At 40.2% G+C, this 18961-nt stretch overlaps 3 protein-coding genes across 4 annotated transcripts; 1 reads left to right on the forward strand and 2 right to left on the reverse strand.

Moving 5' to 3' along the window:
• Positions 1–119: 119 nt before the first annotated feature.
• On the reverse strand, positions 120–5542 carry LOC117387544 (tumor necrosis factor receptor superfamily member 12A). 2 transcript variants are annotated; one of them, XM_033985067.2, is made up of 5 exons: positions 5204–5542; positions 1928–2026; positions 1710–1853; positions 1440–1491; positions 120–1331 (listed from the first exon to the last, which is right to left on the reverse strand). In XM_033985067.2, the coding sequence occupies exons 1-4, from the start codon at positions 5283–5285 to the stop codon at positions 1451–1453; spliced, it is 366 nt and encodes a 121-aa protein (XP_033840958.1). In that variant the 5' UTR covers positions 5286–5542; the 3' UTR covers positions 120–1331; positions 1440–1450. The 2 variants fall into 2 exon arrangements, with proteins under 2 accessions (XP_033840958.1, XP_033840957.1); XM_033985066.2 differs by having other exon boundaries at positions 1444–1491; positions 5204–5533.
• Positions 5543–6891: 1349 nt separating this feature from the next.
• Positions 6892–15478, reverse strand: rnf40 (ring finger protein 40). The gene is given in 21 exon segments (XM_055229802.1): positions 6892–7313; positions 8299–8400; positions 8477–8617; positions 9297–9422; positions 9500–9712; positions 10695–10844; positions 10920–11037; positions 11723–11985; positions 12091–12212; positions 12296–12431; positions 12522–12701; positions 12786–12905; positions 13157–13231; positions 13323–13386; positions 13388–13467; positions 13612–13733; positions 13948–14154; positions 14230–14542; positions 14626–14793; positions 14877–15025; positions 15421–15478. Coding segments are annotated over 20 exon segments (3015 nt in total). The 5' UTR covers positions 15015–15025; positions 15421–15478; the 3' UTR covers positions 6892–7136.
• Positions 15479–15656: 178 nt separating this feature from the next.
• Positions 15657–18809, forward strand: phkg2 (phosphorylase kinase, gamma 2 (testis)). The gene is made up of 10 exons (XM_033984570.2): positions 15657–15825; positions 16255–16366; positions 16445–16620; positions 16694–16748; positions 16816–16881; positions 16992–17155; positions 17233–17323; positions 17405–17558; positions 17668–17793; positions 17981–18809. Exons 2-10 carry the CDS (start codon positions 16272–16274, stop codon positions 18224–18226), a joined length of 1173 nt encoding a protein of 390 aa, XP_033840461.1. The 5' UTR covers positions 15657–15825; positions 16255–16271; the 3' UTR covers positions 18227–18809.
• The last annotated feature ends 152 nt before the right edge of the window (positions 18810–18961 follow it).

Raw genomic sequence — 18961 nt, forward strand, 5'->3', positions numbered from 1 at the left:
TATTCATATGTACACTGTTTTAAGTAGGCCTGTAATAAGAAATATAATGTATCATATGGTGTATATAAAATGAAACTGCAGTGGGTGGGGAGACTAGAAAAACAAGAATTGAAACCACATACAAAACAATTGATCAGTTTTACTGTGAAAATACATTTGGTACATAAAACTGTTTATAAGGTTGCCTAAAAAAAGAAGCCAGTGCATGTACAATATTTACAAGAATCTATACAAAGCGTATAAAGGCAGGAAGTTTTAGCTCAGTAACATTGAACGCTGGCCTTCGAAGAATCTTCACTGGAGTCCCTTAAAAGTCATGTGCTTGTACCTTACAGATTGATAACACTGTAAGATTTGTACAAATAAATAATATAAACATCTAGAAAACTAAAAACAAAAGATGAGTTTGTATGTCGCTACAAATACTCTGACGATTTTGTGAATGGAATAAAAATCAGGAAACAGCAATGCACTTGTTTAGATCCAGGAAATTCAAACCAGACTTTCACTGTTTTTTTTCACTCCAGCCGTAAATATAAAATGTTTTGTCAGCGTTTAAATTGTATGGCTCCACCTTCAATAAGTGGAGGTGCTGTTTCCATTACTTGTACATTCCTTGTTCCATGTTAGTGTTTCCTTACGGCTTAATGTAAAACATTGGGTGGTAATGTCAAACAGTTAAAGAAGTTTAAAAAGTTTTGGACCCATGAACAGTGCATAAAAACAGTTTCTTCCCTTCATCTGATTACTATAATAACTAAAGTACTGGCAAGGTTAGATGTGATTCATCTAAAAGTAGCTACATTCAAATGGCCTTGATGTGCCAATAATGAAGTCTATAGGATCTTACATTCAGCTAACTGGAACAAATTATATTCTTATATGACATAATAGCCTGAGCACCAATTCCATTTTCGTTTTCCCGATAGAAACTAATAGCTGATTACTTTTAGCCAATCAAACAATTAAAAAACAATTATAATTGCTGTGACATGTCAGTGTACCCGTCAATCCTGTCCCAAGCTTGGAATAATATGGGAAACGTACAAGAGGCACAGCTTATACCAAACAAATATGGAATCACTATGTCTTTCCAAGAAGGTGAGACAAGTTGTTTGACAAGTTGGCCAACAGAAGAAAACATTTGGATTGAAATAGAAAAAGTCACTTGTCCACTGTTGCTATGGAGGTGTTTGGGTTTCCACTACTGGACCTGCACTGAGGAGGAGACACAGTGTAATGTCCAAAGGTCCATGGAGAATATACCCTGCAGTCACAGTATAAGAGAGGCGGACCTCTGTGTGAGGGTGGTCACATCAACCATCATGAGGCTGTAGAGACAGAACAGTAGTTAGTCATATCAGTCTGCATACAAGCATACTGATAAATGTTACTAGAATATTTATGTATAAGTGTCACATAAATATTATAATGCTTACTTACTTAAACGTTAAGCTTGGTAAAGTGGTCCTGCAGTTTCTTCAATGGGTTCTGTAACAAAAATAAAGGAATAAGACTGTAACAGACTGCAGACCTTCACTAAAGACACTCTTAGACTATTATTAGTTAAATAAATCTTGCTGTCAATACCAGCCGCTTCCACCGCTGTTACTGAAGTACAAATGATTTGATTTTTCAATGTTCATTATCTTTATTTGTTAAAGGAGCTAATCATGTATTCTGTAAGTATGTTGATGATTCAGTCTCACCACGTAAAGGCCTCTTGTGGGACTTGCGTCGGTGTACCATGACCCCAATAATGAGCGCGGCTCCAACCAGGACCACCGCTAACACTGAGAAACTGGTGATGGCTGCCAGCTTCCATACATCTGGAGTGTCATCTATGGACTTACCTGTCAAAGACGCAAAACATGATCAACTCTGTAATCAAAATCATTGATTGACATTTTGAGAAAAGTAGACGTACATGTGTTGCAGGATGGCGTCTTGGGGTACTGTTTGCACGATGCACAAGGGACACACACGTCCAAATCTGAGTTCCAAAACTCTGCACTGTTGCACTGACCTGCAAAGCAAAAGCCATGATTCATTAGATCAAGTGAAGAGAAGTGACTCATGGATGAACAGGGACATCATTGTACAGTATTAGTTGGAATAATGGGGGTAACTTGTGTTTTCAAGACTTTTTGGTCCCAGAATGAATCGAACATAACTACAATTCTCCAGCAGTATTTTTGTCACTGCAAACATCCTGACAATGAGTTATATTTTGAACAAGCTATTTAGCTCATAATTGTGCAAAATTTATTTAAATGACAATTGTTCAGACTATAAAAGTTACTGTTGTAAATATTGTTCCGCAACATAACATGTAGTAGCATATTACACTGTCCAATCATCTTGAGGTTGAAACACAAAGTAAACATTCATGCACCTAAATGCACTTTCCTCAGATATTTGTTTTCACATTGTATTGGATACCGGTGGTGGGAACTGGCTGTGTAACTGCTCTGGACTCAGATAAGACACGTGCACATGAAAAAGCACATTTGTGGCTTTCCTCTAAAAAGAAACTGGGGAAATTCCTTTGGGTTGGTGCCACCAGCGGGAGTATTACTCAGTGACTTTGGGCTCAGGATGTGTGATAGACGCCGGGCGCTCGAACTGTTTGTGTTGTGTGCAGTGGAACGTGTGCAGTCGGGCGGGTGGGACACAGGAGACATCAGCAGGGGAGATCACTGTCTGCAGACACAGAGCGTCGCTTCATCTATTTTTATGGGCTCCTCACAGCTGAACAATTATAACTTCTCCACTTCCAACAAGAACAAAGATTTAGAGAGAGAGAAAGATGAAACAGAGAGAGGACAGTAAATAAACAGAAACATTATTACAAGTCGTTTGTTTAATCTGTGGCAGTGAGATAGGGTTACAGCCTGACCTCTGCAAACAATACAATATAATGTTAAAACCAGGGCAGGGAATATCTCCACTCGTTTATAAGTAATGTTACTTTAAAGTTAGTAAAGCACAAAATACTTTTTGTCAAAACATGCAACTCATGGTCAAAAAACAATAACATGATGCTTTTTATGACAGATACTCTTCCAATTCACAACCAGTCATGTGCTGTGACTGCAGTGATCTTTGTGGGTGAAGGGTCTTGCTCATGGGAACATGCACAGTTCAAACTGGATCGTGGGCATTCAACCCACTGCACCACTACATATTACTCCTTTTTAGGTAAACAGTCTTTATACTCTAATATAAGACAATATTAATCAATATATTTGCTCAAATTGCATCATTGTGGAAAACAGTTGTTTTCAACACAATTAAAAGTACCCAGTTTATTTTAAAGGGAACTAACAGACTTGTGTAATCTTTCAACCAAGGAGATATTTCTGCACTTTTGTTAATTTTATGGTCCATTCACTTTTTGGGCAATACTTGAACCTTAACTAAGGCATTTGGCACATTTCAGCACATTGCAACATTGTCACATTGTAATCAGGACAATCCAAAGAATTATCAAGAGATAATTATTTTGTTAAACTTTCACCTTTACCACAGGTTAGTCCTGGTAATCTTAATTTCTTTGTATGAAGCTGTTGAGTACTGGCTAAGAAGCATCCTGTATCACTGCTGTGGTTACAACTATTAGTCATAAAATCACTACCACAGAGAGTGGTGAGTGAAATGAATGAATGAAGTGTGGATTTTGTGGCTACATCACCTCAACAAAGTTTATAGAATAGAATCATCTAGTCTGGGGTTGCCTTGATAACATTTCCTTACAGTTTAGTAGGCATGTTCAGCATGTGCGTTGCATTTTGGGGAAATGGTTAATTAAGACTTTATTTCCCAGGAAGATTTTTCCTTACTTCAACTCTGATCAAGATATTTGGAGCATTTATGTACAGAACAACATGCTTTTGTTGGTAATCAAATTGTTTCGGCTCATTGAAAACAGAAAAAGGAGTCTTTAGCAAATCTGTAGCTGGAACCTCAACAGTGAAACATTTCAGATTGGTCTGATTGTCTCATCATGGGGAATTAAGAGAAATCTCCAGATCTGGGCAATCTTTCCTTTACAAGAACAAGATCCTGAGGCACATTGTAACTGAACAAAAGGTTGGATCGCGTTACTGAAGGCACAAGTAGTACCGGCCATTAACAAGCCTGCGTGAAAAAAGACATCTGTTGTAAAAAGTCATGTCGAAGGTATTTGGATGTGTCCTTAGAGACCAACCCCAGCCTCCTGCTCCAATGACTTTACTTCACTGGTCACCGTAACAACCCTGTCACACATCTTGTAAGCATTTCTCCGGATGACTTCAACTCTACATCATTGAGTGAGAGAGAAAAGGGAGAAAGGGGGAGAGGGAGGGGGAAAGAGAGAGACTCCAAAGGTCAGAGGAAGGAGGTGAACTGTGACTGCCGGTTCATCTGTCCAAACTGTGAAGCCTCATTGTTTATACAGAGAATATGAACACCTTAACATGTTTAGTGTCTTTAACGGCCACATAGAGTTACTTTAATGGACTGTCTGTGAGTTATGCATGAAGGTGGACATATTTTAGAGTTGTTCCCCCCAGAACCTTGGCAGATTTCTGCACCTCGGCTGACAAAGGGTGTTTTTGGGTGTGGGGGTCTGTATTTTGTCATAAGTGAGGGGGGAGTAGGGGTGGGTGGACCAACAGCTGATGACCAGATGTACAGATCGTTCACTCATATTGCAGTGGACGTTGACTTGTGTGTGTGAATAATCTTTATGCATTGTTGTCTCTTCTAATAGCAGTTTGTGTCTGGGGCCACAGTCATGTCTGCTCACGCTGATGGAGGAAAGCCTCTTCAAAGAGTCTGGAAGCAGGAGAGGTGTAAGAATATCTGTCCAAACTGGACACTAAACAGAGCGCAGTGCATGTGGTCTGTCCACTCTCACCCGAGGGGCACGGATGGACGGGGTGAAATAAGGCGATCGGAATGCGGAACCGGTGAGAAATGCAGCTGGTAAAGGAAGCCAACTGTAAGAAGTGCGGTATCTGCGTCCATCATAACGGAGGACCACCGGGCCTGAACTCGTGTTCACATGGATCAACACAGAGGCAACACGCTGTATACAGGCCAACATTAAACTGAGAAAACCGTCATTCAGCTTTCACTCTTAAACACAACCCCACAATATATGAAAATACTTTCACTAACAATGCGTTGTAAAATAAAAAAAAAGTAACCCACTTACTTTTCTGAGCATCCACTCCATGGAAATGAGTCACAGCTGCTATGATAATCCCGCACAACGCACAAAAAGTATTAGAAGCCATGTCTGAGTGTTAAAGCTGCTCGGCGTGTCCCACAGAATTCCCAAAAGTTCATGTGCGCACCAGCCCGCGCTGCTTGGTTTTCACCATGGAAAAGCGAGCATCAGAGTGAGTCACTTGGAGGAGTCTGCGCCTTGTTTTAATAGCGCACACACCCACGCCACAGTTCAACTCCTATGACTCATTTCCTATGTACTGTAGGCTCGGATCTTCTGCGCGCGCTCACAGGAAACTCCACAAGCGCGCTGCATGCGCTCACTACAGCCCCTCATATAAAAGTTTGAATTAAATCAGCCTCATTAGTAAAAGGTGTACACACATGTTAAGGTTTGGAGCCACGCCTCTAGTTTTTACATGATTCTGTTACGCCACAGGCTGTGTGTCTGGACTTAATACTGTTTTCATTGTTATTACCACGCCTGTCGACGTCATTCTGTGCGCAATGCCAAAAAACACAAGTCTCTGGCATGAGTGCGAGTCCCATACGCAAAAGCTGCAGGAGAAAACAGATGACATTCCCCACTAAAGCTATGTGCACATTAAAACTTTCTGCACGCTCGGAACACTTAGATAAGCCTGTTCTCCTCGGCGTAGACCCTAACGCACAGACAAAGAGCTGACACAGACATGTTTTTGGAAAGTTAAAAACTGAGTGTCCCTGACGCTGGGCGCTCTGTGGAGCTGGGTGTAGCTGCCGCTGCAAAAATATGCAAAAACAAAGCGAGAGAGCGCATGTCTTTGGTGCTGTCTCACCTTTTAATAAAGACCAGTGCAAGTGTAAACTGTTTATGACAGGTGGGGCAGTCTGTTGTGTGAACAACAGCCGCTCCTAGCTGACTATGAGCTCTGCCAACCGACTCTCTTGAAACTTCACTTAACTGATCCCAAATGCCTGATAAACTTTTTATGTATTCACTCGGTCTCTGCAGCCTGGAGATTTTTTCTGCATGTGCTACATGGTGTGAACCGCCTTTCCCACAAACGCTAACGTCAAACAGACGTTGCCCAACCTCCCTGTAAATAGTTCACATCATCGGGGCAGAGGGGGACGGTTTTCATTGGCCCAATTAGCTCTGAAGCATGTTGTTGGACAGATGTTTTTGTACTCGCTGTCACGGCTAACCTTTAGGAGAGCGGGACCTGGAGCACAGTACACTAAGGACACCCATATGAGCTGACTTTCCACTGAAGTGATTTCATCAGTAATGAGGCACTATAAGCTGCAGATGTTGTGTCCAACTCTGCAATAGAAACCATGGCAACAGGATGAACACACACTGAGGACTGTGCCCAAGGTGATCCAAGCTCTCCCGTATGTGCTGACCGGCCGCCAAACTCTCTGACGCACTGGTTTTGTAAATGCTATAGGCTAACCAAAAACTCCTTGGGCCTGTAGTGCTTTGTTTATTGGAAACACGCTTTGTTTTACACGTCTGCGTCTGAATTATTAACGGATGTCTTATTTTAATTCACAATTTAAAGTTCAACTCGCCTGCCCAAATCAGGACAGATAAAACACATCAAACTTTGATACATTAAAAACACTTTGTCATGGGCCTAATTTGTTATGACTACATGATAAAGGAAATCAGTGTGGACCAGCTCAATGTGTGTGGAAATGCATCCATATGTTACAAACAACTGTTTATTCACTACACTCTTAACAGCACAAAACTCTTCAATGTGTCACTATCGGTTTGGTCACGATATTATTCATAGACTGGTAATGATGCAGCACATGAAGTCTTTCAGCAGAAACACAGGGCATCCAGGAGCTGTCACATTTCAGTTTGTGTGTTTCTGTCTTTTGGTTCTCTCCACACTTTTGAAGTCCTTTTGTTTACCCCGTTTGCTTTAGGTGATGTAGATGCGGTGAAAGTCATTGGCTCCGAAGGCACAGTTGCACTTTGGGCACTTCCTCTGACGCGTGTCGTAGCGCATCTTGAGACATTCGTAGCAGAAAACGTGAAAACATTTTGTTAGCACGGTCTCTTTGTCTCGCATGTTGCAGCAGGGGCATCTCAGCTTGGCCTGGGTGCAAAAACAAATGCAGAAAATATGACTAAACGCTTCCAAGTTATTTTATTGTAACCATTTAAGTCAGGCGACTGGCAATGCGAGTAGAAAGGGTGTAAAAAGTATGACTATATACATCCCAAAGCACAAACGGGTTGTAATGGCGTAGTAGTGAAAGGGTTTGAGCTCACTTTCTGGCTGAAAGAACCAGAGTTTATGTGTGTGTGTGGGGGTGTGTGAAAATCTACATTGCACAGTAATTCTCAAACAGTGGTGCAGGTCCGACTTGGTACACATGTGTAGGGCCTTTTGTCAAGTATCTTAAACACACCTTTCTGATAGGATTGCATTCTGTACTGCACAGGAGATACGGCACGGAGGAGACTGATTGACAGTGGTCTACGGTCCCTTAGCCAATCAGGACGCAGAACACAATGCACGTTCATACACTGTAAAAAGTATGCAAATTTCGCAAACCGCAAAACAGCGAGGCTGAAAGGTGAACCGCGTTATAGTGAGGGACAACTGTACAGAACAATAGTGGCTCATTGGTTAGCAGTGGTCCCCCAACCCAAAGGTCAAAGGATCGATTCCCATTTGGAGCAGGGTTTATTATCGTTCCCTTCCCTTGCCGAGTATGAAAGTGGTCGTGTGCATGAGTGTTGGTCCTGTGCATGAGTGTTGGTCCTGGTCGGAAGAGCCGTTGGTGCAGATTGGCAGCCTTGCTTCAGTTACTCTACCCCAGGGAAGCTGTGGCTACAATAGTCCTGAGCACCACCGAGTGTGGAGTGAATGAATAAAGCACTGTAAAGGGCTTTGGGTGTCTCTAAAAGGTGCTGTATAAATCCAATACCTTATTATTATTAATTTAAATTCATACAAGTGAAAACAACTAAAGTCTAATCTTGGGAGGACATGCTGTAATTTTACTAGTTCTTACAGTTTTATAATTAAAAAAAAAGTCATTCTTTGAAGTATTTGGCCAATTATTGAATCCTACCTTATACTGGTTAATCTCCTCTTGTAAAATCTCATCCGCATCAGAGTACACCTCCACCTTCTTCTGTTTCTCCAGCTTCCGCCTCAGCCTGGACAGATCCTCCTATTGAACAGCACAGAGCCCATTCAGGTTAGAGCCTCCGCTGCAGCCATGTATCCTTGATAGAGATGCAACATACCTGTGCACGCTTGAGGTTGCTGCTCTCCCTCTCACGAGCTGTGCGGTTCTCTGCCACAGACACCTGGATCTCTTTGAGCTTGGCTTGAGTGTGCTCCAGCTGCACCTTCAGGTCTTCTGCCAGCTGAGCAGCCTCTACAGCCTGCAGCAGAGTGGAGGAAACCGGACACACTCAATTAAAACTAGTGCAGCACAGAAATGCAGAGGTGCTACAAGACGCCACTATTACCATGAAACCTTTTATCAGCACATAACGAGATTGGACAGTTTTACTTTGTGGTCCAACGTTAATGGTTTTCAGGTTGAATGTATTTACTGTGCTGTTAACGTAAACTTCTATGACAGCAGGTTTCCACAGCAAACAATTCATCTTAAGATGCTCGTACTGGCTTCCAGGCAATTACTGGTTTCACTTAAACTAAGTAGCCCCTCTCATGTGTTTCCATTTTAATTTTATTGTTAGCACGTTGTAAGCACATAAGAGTATTGTTATATTGAAACTACAAAAGTAAATTAAGATTATGTCTTTCATAAATCTATTCCACCGCTCTATAGTGTTCACCAAGGAAGCCAGAAGAACTACTCAAATAGACCAATAGACTTTACACCATTTGAAAAACATTTAAGAGAGGTTTTATGCAATGTCGCTTTGAACCAAGAACAAATCGGGGTTAGAGTTGTATGCAATAATGTCCCACAGGCATCTGAACACACCAAACTAAAATGATAATGTGGGGAGGTGTGGCATTTGGCACTTGCTGTAAAACAGAAAGCCATCTGGCACTCCAGTCAGGTGACAAGTTCAGCTGAGAATGTCTCACCTTCCTCTTGTTGAGTTCCAGTGCCTGTGTTCGCACGGCCAGCTCCTTCTCCAGAGCAGCCAGTGTGCTCTGAAGAACGCCCTCTTTCTCTTCAAGCTTCTGCACCACAAGCAGCTGTGCGTCCACCTAAGGAAAACACAAAATATACTTTTATAACAGGTTTATTCCTAGCATTCTCCCAACACAGTTTATGAGTTCAATACCTGGGTTTTGAAAGTGAGGACTTGGTCGGCCAGCTCCTCCTTCTCCTCCTTAAGTAACTTATAGATTTGGTTTGATTTGATTCGCTCACTCATTAGTTTGAAGTTTGCATCGTCCTTTTCCCGGAGCTGCTGCAGGAGCCGGCTGTTCTGCTCCTGCATGTCCTCGAAGGCCTGGCCTGTGACATCCATCTCACTCAAAAGATTCTCTTCCTCCTTGAAACAAAAGTAATACACAGGAAACCCATTAGTAATGACTTTTAAGTTTTGCTAAATTTTTAAATTATCACTTTTTAAACACAAGCAACTAGACTTGTTAATATATTTACATTTTGACTTGAGTACGAGTTTCAAAAACACACCTTGAATTGTAGTATTTTGAATAATAATATTCATTTAGTGGTGCTGTAATAGTAGCAGAGTAGTTTTTAATGGTTTTATCTCAACCTTTACTTATTCCATCATTCACAGTTGGACCATTTTTTGTTGCCTTCATTTTCTTTGTATAGGCCAACCAGGTCCTATAAATGTAAGTGGTATGAACTCACAAGAAGTAGCTTTTTATTAGTTAGTTCTGGTGAGTTAAATCAATCACAGATGTAAATAGAAGCCAAACTAATCAGCCACATCTGATGCCAATACAAATTTACTTGAAGCACATTAACTTGTAACAGGTAAAACAGACTCTGCTCTGGGCTTTACCCTCTGTTAATATGCTGTTCTGCTCGGGTGCCTAAGCCAAGCATCTGCAGCTTATCTGGTATTGACATGTGTCTCTACTGAGTTCATCAATGCATAGAAACAGCAATTCAAACACTATATTCTGTTCAAATTTAGTACTTAGTATTATGACACCATCAGCACTAATGGGAGAGAGACTAATGAGAAACCACTTATTTTGCACAGTAATAGCTGAGATAATTAACTAGGGATCACTGGAGTTAAAGTACAAATCACTTTAAGTGTAAAGCTTCAAAGACATATCAGATGTATGTAGCAGAAGAAGGAAAATACTTGGGTTTATTGGTTCTATAAACTAACAATATTTGACCTCCAGATTTTAGGAGCAGAATTGTGCAAAGTGGTCACAGGTAAAAGAGTACACTCAACAATCTTCCAAGTTTCCAAAATTGTTATATACTTGCTCATTGCTTAACAGACTGAAAAAGTAATATGGAAAAAATTAGACCAAATCTACCTGTTTAGTAGCAGCCAGTTTCTTTTGCAGATGCTCAATCATCTCTTCAGCCACTCTGATCTTCCTCAGTGCATCTTCGTCAGCTAACTTTTTACTCTCCTTTCTCTCCCTTTCTTCAAGCTCTCGCACCCGCATCCTTAACTCCTCCACCTAAGTTAAAAAACAAACATTAGAAACATTTGCAAAAGGCAACAATTTACTGAAGAAGAAAACTTAAAGACAAACCTCTGCTTTGGACTTGCGTTCAGCTGCCATCAGCTGCACTTTGTCTCTCTGCTCCTTTGGGGCAGATTTGTACATGTCCAATAAGAGCTTCATCTCTTTCTGGGACTCTTGGGCTTTTCTGACAAATATAGAACAATTCAAGGTCATGTCAAGAGAAGTCCACAATAGGAGGTTGTTTCATAAAACAACTTTTTTTTTATTACTAAATCAGACTTATTTAAATAATCTTGGCTTTTTTGTCATCTACATAAAGTAGCTCCATTCAGAGACTGGAGTGCTCATTTGATTACAGGCCCAAATGTCCCACTAATGACAGAATAAACATTATATAATAGAAAATAAGCAACTTCAATTAATTCAGTGGATAGTTCACATATATTTTTGAGTTGCATGCTTGTATTTTGGGAGGACTGTTTTGGAAAAATATCCAACAGGAATAGATATGAAGTATTGTGCAATTTAAGCTTTAGCAAATGTCATTACTGAGCCATCAGCCTCACTCTATCCATTTTGTGCATCAAAACTTGCCCTAACCACTTTACATAGAGAGGGTACCTTTTAAACATAGCCAGGCTCATCAACCTTTGAAATACATTTTCACATCAATAGGACCACATAAAGGGATTTTTTTAATCACAGTGAGCATTTCACCTCACTGTAGTTTGATTAGTAGATTAATTTGAACCTTAAAAGTCTGACTCGGGTAAGATGAATAAGTTCCGAGTTGTTTCTAAGGTTCCATTTAAGATAATATATGGACCTGCAGCACTTTCAATATTGCAAACTACAGATAAGTGACATACTTGAGATCCACTCGGAGCATCTTCAGAGTGTCAGAGTTCCTCTTGAGTTCATCACTGCGCTGCCTCTCTCTCTCCCTCTCTCGTTCGCGTTCTCGCTCAACCTCTCTCGCTCTCTCCCTATCTCGAGCCTGTTGCCGCTCCAGCTCCTTCCTTCGTTCTTCCTCTTCCTCCTGGTCTTCTTCTTCCTCCTTCTTGACATCAATGCTGTCAGATGTGCTTTCCTCGAGGATGAGGACCCCTGTGTCTCCACTCTGGCAGCGCAACTGTCAAGAAAAAAGCATGAATGCAAGGTAACAACAGAAAACCTCTAATAAGCTCCAGGTCAAGCATAATAATGTGGTTTAAATGATGTGTGATGACATATGCACCTTATTAATCTCCATTTGTGTTTCTTTCAGTTTCCTTTTGAAGCGCTGTACGTCACCTTTCAATTGCATGTTGTGGTTTTGCAGACTGCTAATTAAATGTCGCATTTCTCTGTTGATTGGTCCTGGTGAAAATACAAAGATATGAGCATTCACTTAAAAATTCATATCAGTGCTCCACTATAATTGTTTACAAGGTAAAATATACCTGCTTGTTCATTTGCTGCTAAATTCTGTTCAAACTCAATACGCAGCATCTCATATTCTTTGCGCACCTGGGCCAAGGTGTCCTCTAGCTGAATAACCTCAGTCCGTAACTTCTTCTGAAGAGACAGCTCATCACTCTAACAAGAGGAATGTTGTTAGAGACATCCAGTGAAGGTAACTGAAGCATGTTGTAATTGGAAGGTTACCAGTAAAAGGCAGAGTCCTACCTCCATGTGCTCTATCTGACGAAGGTGAGCATTCTTTGCTGTGAGCAGAAGGGCCCGTGCCTCGTCCAGCTGAGTTTTCACACCAAGAGATTCATTGTATAACAGCGAAAACTGAGACTGGAGACATTTGTATTCTGTGGTCTCCTTCACAACCTCCTCTGGAATATTGCGCAAGTCCATCTACAAAACAGAATGAGTGAGAATGGTGAAGGTAATTATTTTTCCTCAGAAATATTGAATCAGTTGCCCATGAAAAAAAATTACCTTGAGTTTTTCACTTTCCCGAACTGCTTCTTGAAGCTCCACCTGAAGCTTCTCCAACTCTGCCATTCGGCTATTTGCCAATTCCTGGTAGTGCTCTAGCTCTGCATTGAGACTTTCAAACTAAAGGATTTAAAAATGAAAACAAATTAAGCACATTTTCAAGTGTACACTCTAAGATAAGACATAAGATATGCCTTTATTAGTCCCACAGTGGGGAAATTCCAAAGACAAGCTAGAGGACACCTTGGCCCAGATGCGCAAAGAATATGAGATGCTGCGTATTGAGTTTGAACATATAATATTACAAAGGAAAAAATATATATGCATAATAATAACAACATGTGAAACATTTATTATTTAAGGACTATTACCTTCTGAATGTTTAGAGTGATCTGGCCCCCAGGCAACCCACCAGAGCTGCCAGTGCTACTGTATCCAGACTTAAGCTGCAAAAACAGAACATGTTAAAAAAAAAACAACATTAAAAAAAAACAAAAACGTACATTTTAGCAATAAAATAAAATAAATTCCACATACCTGCTCCATTGCCTCTGCAAGATGCTTGTTGAGCTTTTTGTCCCTATTGCGCAGCTCTCTGTATCCACTGTAAGTCTTCTACTGTGGTCTGCATCTCAGTCACTTTGGTCTCTGCACTAGTCACTTTATCTACTAACTCATTATACTGGAAAACAAGTGAAAATACCCTTAATTTCTAGCCAGGACCAAATGACATATGCAAATAAAATGTAAGACGTAGTTTTTGTCTGTACATGATTTTACAATCAACACTTTGCAACAACAAAAAGGCTGACTTAGAGGACCATACCTCCATTGACATTTTGTGATGTCGGCCTTGCAACTGAGTAGCAATGTCCCTCAGACGACTGTATTCCTCATGTAGCTTCTGATTTGTATTTATAATTTCAGTCTGGTTATCCTCTTGGCATACTGCGGTGGTATGAAATATAACATTGTATCATCAATCTTGCACATACCCACAGATATTAATTATATCATTCTTATAAAAAATATAATAACTATTAATATTATAAAGCATTATTATTAGTAATAAGTAATAGTTTGGTTACTATCAGATTATTGTAATAATTCTGAATTACTTAATTTGTCATGCTTACTTAATAAGAAATGCTTTTAGAATTACCTTCGGCCCGAAGCTTCTTGCACATGTCATCAATACCACTGTGTAGTCTGTCAAAGACAGACACCAAGCTTCCAACAACATCTTTGCTAAACTTCATACGGTCCTGAAGATGAAGTGACAACTCCTCCTCGCTGCTGTGCTCCAATATTATAAGGAAGACTTTAGCATTTTCACTCAAGGGAGGAGGAGGTGGAGGTGGAAGTGGATCTGTACAGAGAACAAAATCCGGGTCATTTTAGAATTCTGTGCGTCTTGGTTAAAAAGTAAAACACAAGTCCAAACCAGTAGCTTGTGGCTGCTCGGTAGATGCCATTTGCTCTTCTGTTCCTTCAGGAGGAGGAGGTTGATGCGGTGCTTCCAGGACACTCTCCTCTTGGTGTTCATCCCTTGGAGGCTCTGGCTGCTCTGCAACAACCTGTCCTTCGGGCAATGGAGGCATAGGCACAGACGAAGATGAAGTTGGTGACACCATGTTGATGCCATCTTCCTCCATTGGAGTTGAGTCAGGGAGTGGAGCTGAGAATGGCGCAGAGGCTGATGGAGCTGACAGCACTGGTTCAATGCGTTTGCGTAGAATATGCATGTTTTCTTCCAACTGAAGACCAAGAATAGTATTTAATAATGTTTTTAATAAAAGTGTAATTGAATTAATGTGACCATAACAAAACTGTGCAGTACCTGTGACCAGTAACGATTGACAATAAGGAGAGTTGTGTCATCTGTGGCCTGTCGCTTCTCTAGTTTCTCAATTTTTTCTCGCAGCTCATCCTCCATTGCCTGTCTCTGCTCCAAACGCTCACAGAGCTTTTTGTTTTTGAACTGGATAACCTTCATGTCCATTTCCTCCTGTAAATGGTGAATATAAGTATTGAAACCTCATGCATAAAAGTGGTAATAATTACTACAGTGTGAAACAGGGTCACACAAACCGTTGAGGAGACACCAGCAATGCGAATGGGTTCAATCAGAGTGGTAGTGGTCTTCTCCTCCTTTTTACTTTTCTTCTCAGGTGGGCCAGGGGGGCTGTCCCCGCCCATGGGACGCTTTCCTCCCCCAGCACCTGACATTTTCCCTTTGCCTGAAAGAAATAGGTCAAATCATTTTAGCATGCATGCATGAGAAATCACAAAATTGCTATAATGCAAAGACCATAGCTGCATTACTAGATGAATAAACCATGTTATACATTATTGATATCTTAGAGGTTGAATAATATTTACATATTACAACAACATATAGTGTCTCCAAATATTTAAAAAGTAATTATTGGTTTACGAGCGTTAGCAAAGTGCTAAGACATAGGCTAAAGCTAACGTTATGCCGATTGATTCAAGTGTAAGCTATAAATCGGGCAGAAATAACGACTCCTGGTTAATGCTTTAGTAACTATTGTGTAATACACTAGACCGAGCGGATGCAACACCTCAGCGGGAGCGGATATGCTGAATATTTAGACTATTTAAGAGTACAAACCTTTACTTCAATCGGCAGACAACGAACGTACACATAGAGAAGCGGAAGTGACACAATACTCTTTCCGCCGGGACATCGGCAAGATGTATGCATTATGAATTATATTTTACTGTAAAATATAATTAAAATTGGAATATATAAAATATAACAAAAACTATTAAACAAAAAAACATTTGGTTGAAACCATATCCCTTCCTTCACTTGCATGAAGTTTAAACTCCAGCCACCAGGGGGCATTACTGACACACTCTCCTACAGGAATGTGCCAGAAATGTAAATAGTGTCCATGTCCGATCTTTAATGTAAACTCTGCAAACCCTTCTGTTTTTATGACTACTAAACGCACCTATAGGTGCACATTATTTTTTGCTAACTGATGCGTCCAGACCTCTGTGGGATTTCACTGTAAGTAGATTTTGTCATGAGCGTAGAAGGTAGTTAAAGCCAACGTCCTTGAGGGATTTAGTCTTTTGATGGGCATAGGACTTTAGTAATGCAGTGATGTGTAGTGTATTTCAGATACCGTGTGAATCTGGTGAAACATAGATATATCTTTTGTAATTTGCGTTTAAACCATCCCCAAGATGTCTGCGACAATAACACGTACTGCAGCTTACCAGTTCCTGTAGTGTTGCAAGTTGCTGCTACTTAATGTATAGCCTTTTGTAGGATTCAGTGAAATATAGCAGATTTTATTTTTACCTCTATTATGTCCACTATACAGAAAGAAGCAATACATGATAAATCTTATGAATTTAGAAGTCCACAGCACATTTTAGTAAAAGCCACCAGTCTAACAATGTTTGGTGTTGTGTCCCTCTTGTGTTGTTACAGATTTATATGCTATCATTATGACCAAAGATATAGTTGTTGGGGATGAATTACCAGACTGGGTGGGGGCTAAAGACTTTTACCAGAAATATGACCCCAAAGAGGTCATTGGGAGGTGAGTCTAAACGTAAATTCTAATCTGTAGATCTGAACTGTCAGCTGTGCCATATCTACTTAATTCATTGTCTTTTAGGGGGGTTAGCAGCGTTGTGCGCAGATGTGTGCACAGGCACACTGGGCAGGAGTTGGCAGTTAAGATTATTGAAATAACAGCAGAAAAAATGACTGCCCAGCAGTTGGAGGAGGTGAAAGTGTCCACACTGAAGGAGATTCAACTGCTCAACATGGTGAAAGGACACCCCTCAATAAGTGTGTACAGAAGTTTACATATTTGTTGTATTGTGCATTTTATTTAAATGTAAAATGATCTGTTTACCTTCAGTTACACTTGTGGATTCCTATGAGTCGGCAACTTTCATATTTTTGGTATTTGACCTGTAAGTATTAAAAATCAACCAGACACCTCCATGTAAAAGATAATCTTGATTTACAATACATTTTCAGTATGCGACGAGGGGAGCTATTTGACTACCTCACTGAAAAAGTTACTCTGAGTGAAAAAGAAACCAGGTGAGACGAACATAAACATGAATTTTGACATTGGAGTTTTTGTGATTGGAATAATCCATTGCAATGTTTTTTTTAACTGAAAGTATTATTTATTTTTTCATATTTGTAAGGAGTATTATGCGAGCTCTGCTGGAGGCTGTGCAGTACCTTCACTCCCTCAACATTGTCCATCGAGACCTCAAACCTGAGAACATTCTTCTTGATGATCAGGGACACATTAAACTGTCTGACTTTGGTTTCTCAGTGCAGCTACAACCAGGAGAAAAACTTAGAGGTACTACTATAACGTTTCATATTGTACCTCCACTCACAGATTGTTCATGGACGATTTTTTTTCTTTCTTTTTATCAGAGCTTTGTGGGACACCTGGCTATTTGGCACCTGAAATCTTGAGATGCTCAATGGAGGAAATGCATCCAGGCTATGGCAAAGAGGTTGATCTGTAAGTCTTATGAGCTGTATACAAACATTACAAAAAAAAACATTGCTCAGACAGAGATCCTGAGTTTTTCCTGTGACTCAGTTGGGCTTGTGGAGTGATCCTCTTCACCCTCTTGGCTGGGTCTCCTCCTTTCTGGCATCGTAAACAGATGCTGATGCTGAGAATGATCATGGAAGGGCGCTATCAGTTCAGCTCTCCGGAGTGGGATGACCGCTCTGACACTGTGAAAGACTTGGTAAGGTTATTGTAATTTAAACTTTTTTTTTTTTGTATTTACATGTGTGTAGTACAAGTAAATATGTTTGCCTTCTTTATAACATTACTTATAACTGTGTTTGAATCAGATTTCCAGGTTGCTTGTGGTGGACCCTGCTATCCGTCTGACAGCTGAGCAAGCTTTGACACATTCCTTCTTCCGACTTTACCAGAAAGAAGAGTTGCGAACTTTTAGCCCAAGGAAGTCTTTTAGGGTGAGCAAAATCACAAATGTCTTGTGTCTCCTGCCTAATTTGCCAAGAAGCAATATGTTGATGTTCTATACAAAATATGATGCATTTTATATCATTTTTGTTCTGTTTTTTTAAATGATGACTCTGTATGTTCACTTTGTAGAATTGGGTTTATATAGTATAAGTCTATTTTTTCTTTTATCATTAGGTGTTGATTGTCTCTGTGTTGGCCTGCATTCGAATGTACAGTCGATACCGCAGGGTCCGCCCACTAACCCGGGATGTTTTGGCAAGAGACCCTTATTCCATCCGGGGGGTTCGTAAGCTCATTGATGGCTGTGCTTTCCGGATTTATGGGCACTGGGTGAAGAAAGGTGAGCAGCAGAATCGTGCAGCTCTCTTCCAGAACACAGCTAAAATTGTCCTTTTGGGCCTAGAGGACTTTGACACCTAAATATCCTCATTCCTTGTATTTTTTATTTGACCACATGCATTTCTGCCATGTTTGTGTCTGTCTTTTATCAAGTTATATTTTTAGACTGTTTTAAGAAAGACCTGTTTATTTGTTTGCCTTAATTTAAGCCTTGGTTCTGCAATTTTATCTCTGGCACGCACACTGTAAAGTAAAATGCTTTTTCTCTTTAGATTTTAGTGTGTATGTTAGGTCCACATGTTTGCACTGGCACATTACCATTAACTACATTGCACAATTACTACAAAAAAAAACAATAACTGTTTATTGTGTTCATTCTCAGTGAAAACCCATCCAGGTACTGTGTGTGTTGTGATATAGGGATGCTGTATTAACCAGTATAATTATTTAGTATGATATTACTTGATGTAGTGAAACTATTACATTCTAAGGCATGTTGCTATTAAAAGACCTACTTACACAAACTGTGAATGGTTTTACTGTTTAAAAAGCTCTGAAGCACTGGCATCTTTTTCATTAATATTTGAAGAATGTGTAACTAAACCATCTACTTATGAGGAAATATTGATCAATTCCTTGTGATGACAATAAAACAAACATTTCAGGTGATTTTTCAATGTGTTTTATTGGGAAGCAAACTCAAAGAACATTCTTTCCCCTCTACATTTTGTAGTGTTGTGTTGCTTGGTCCTTGGGTTGTAGGTTGAAGCTGAAAAAGAATGTGACATCATTAAACTAAACCAAACAAAAACATTT

Source organism: Periophthalmus magnuspinnatus, chromosome 19 (assembly GCF_009829125.3).
Source record: "Periophthalmus magnuspinnatus isolate fPerMag1 chromosome 19, fPerMag1.2.pri, whole genome shotgun sequence".
Lineage (NCBI taxonomy): Eukaryota > Metazoa > Chordata > Actinopteri > Gobiiformes > Gobiidae > Periophthalmus > Periophthalmus magnuspinnatus.

Excerpts from the sequence above, each read along its gene's own strand:
- phkg2 (XM_033984570.2), top strand. The coding sequence starts at position 16,272 with ATGACCAAAGATATAGTTGTTGGGGATGAATTACCAGACTGGGTGGGG. Across the intron at positions 16,882-16,991 it reads CTGAGTGAAAAAGAAACCAG|GAGTATTATGCGAGCTCTGC; the intron begins GTGAGACGAACA and ends CATATTTGTAAG. Across the intron at positions 17,324-17,404 it reads TATGGCAAAGAGGTTGATCT|TTGGGCTTGTGGAGTGATCC; the intron begins GTAAGTCTTATG and ends CCTGTGACTCAG.
- LOC117387544 (XM_033985067.2), bottom strand. The coding sequence starts at position 5,285 with ATGGCTTCTAATACTTTTTGTGCGTTGTGCGGGATTATCATAGCAGCT. Across the intron at positions 2,027-5,203 it reads TGGAGTGGATGCTCAGAAAA|GTCAGTGCAACAGTGCAGAG; the intron begins GTAAGTGGGTTA and ends TTTGCTTTGCAG. Across the intron at positions 1,854-1,927 it reads GACGCCATCCTGCAACACAT|GTAAGTCCATAGATGACACT; the intron begins GTACGTCTACTT and ends CGTCTTTGACAG.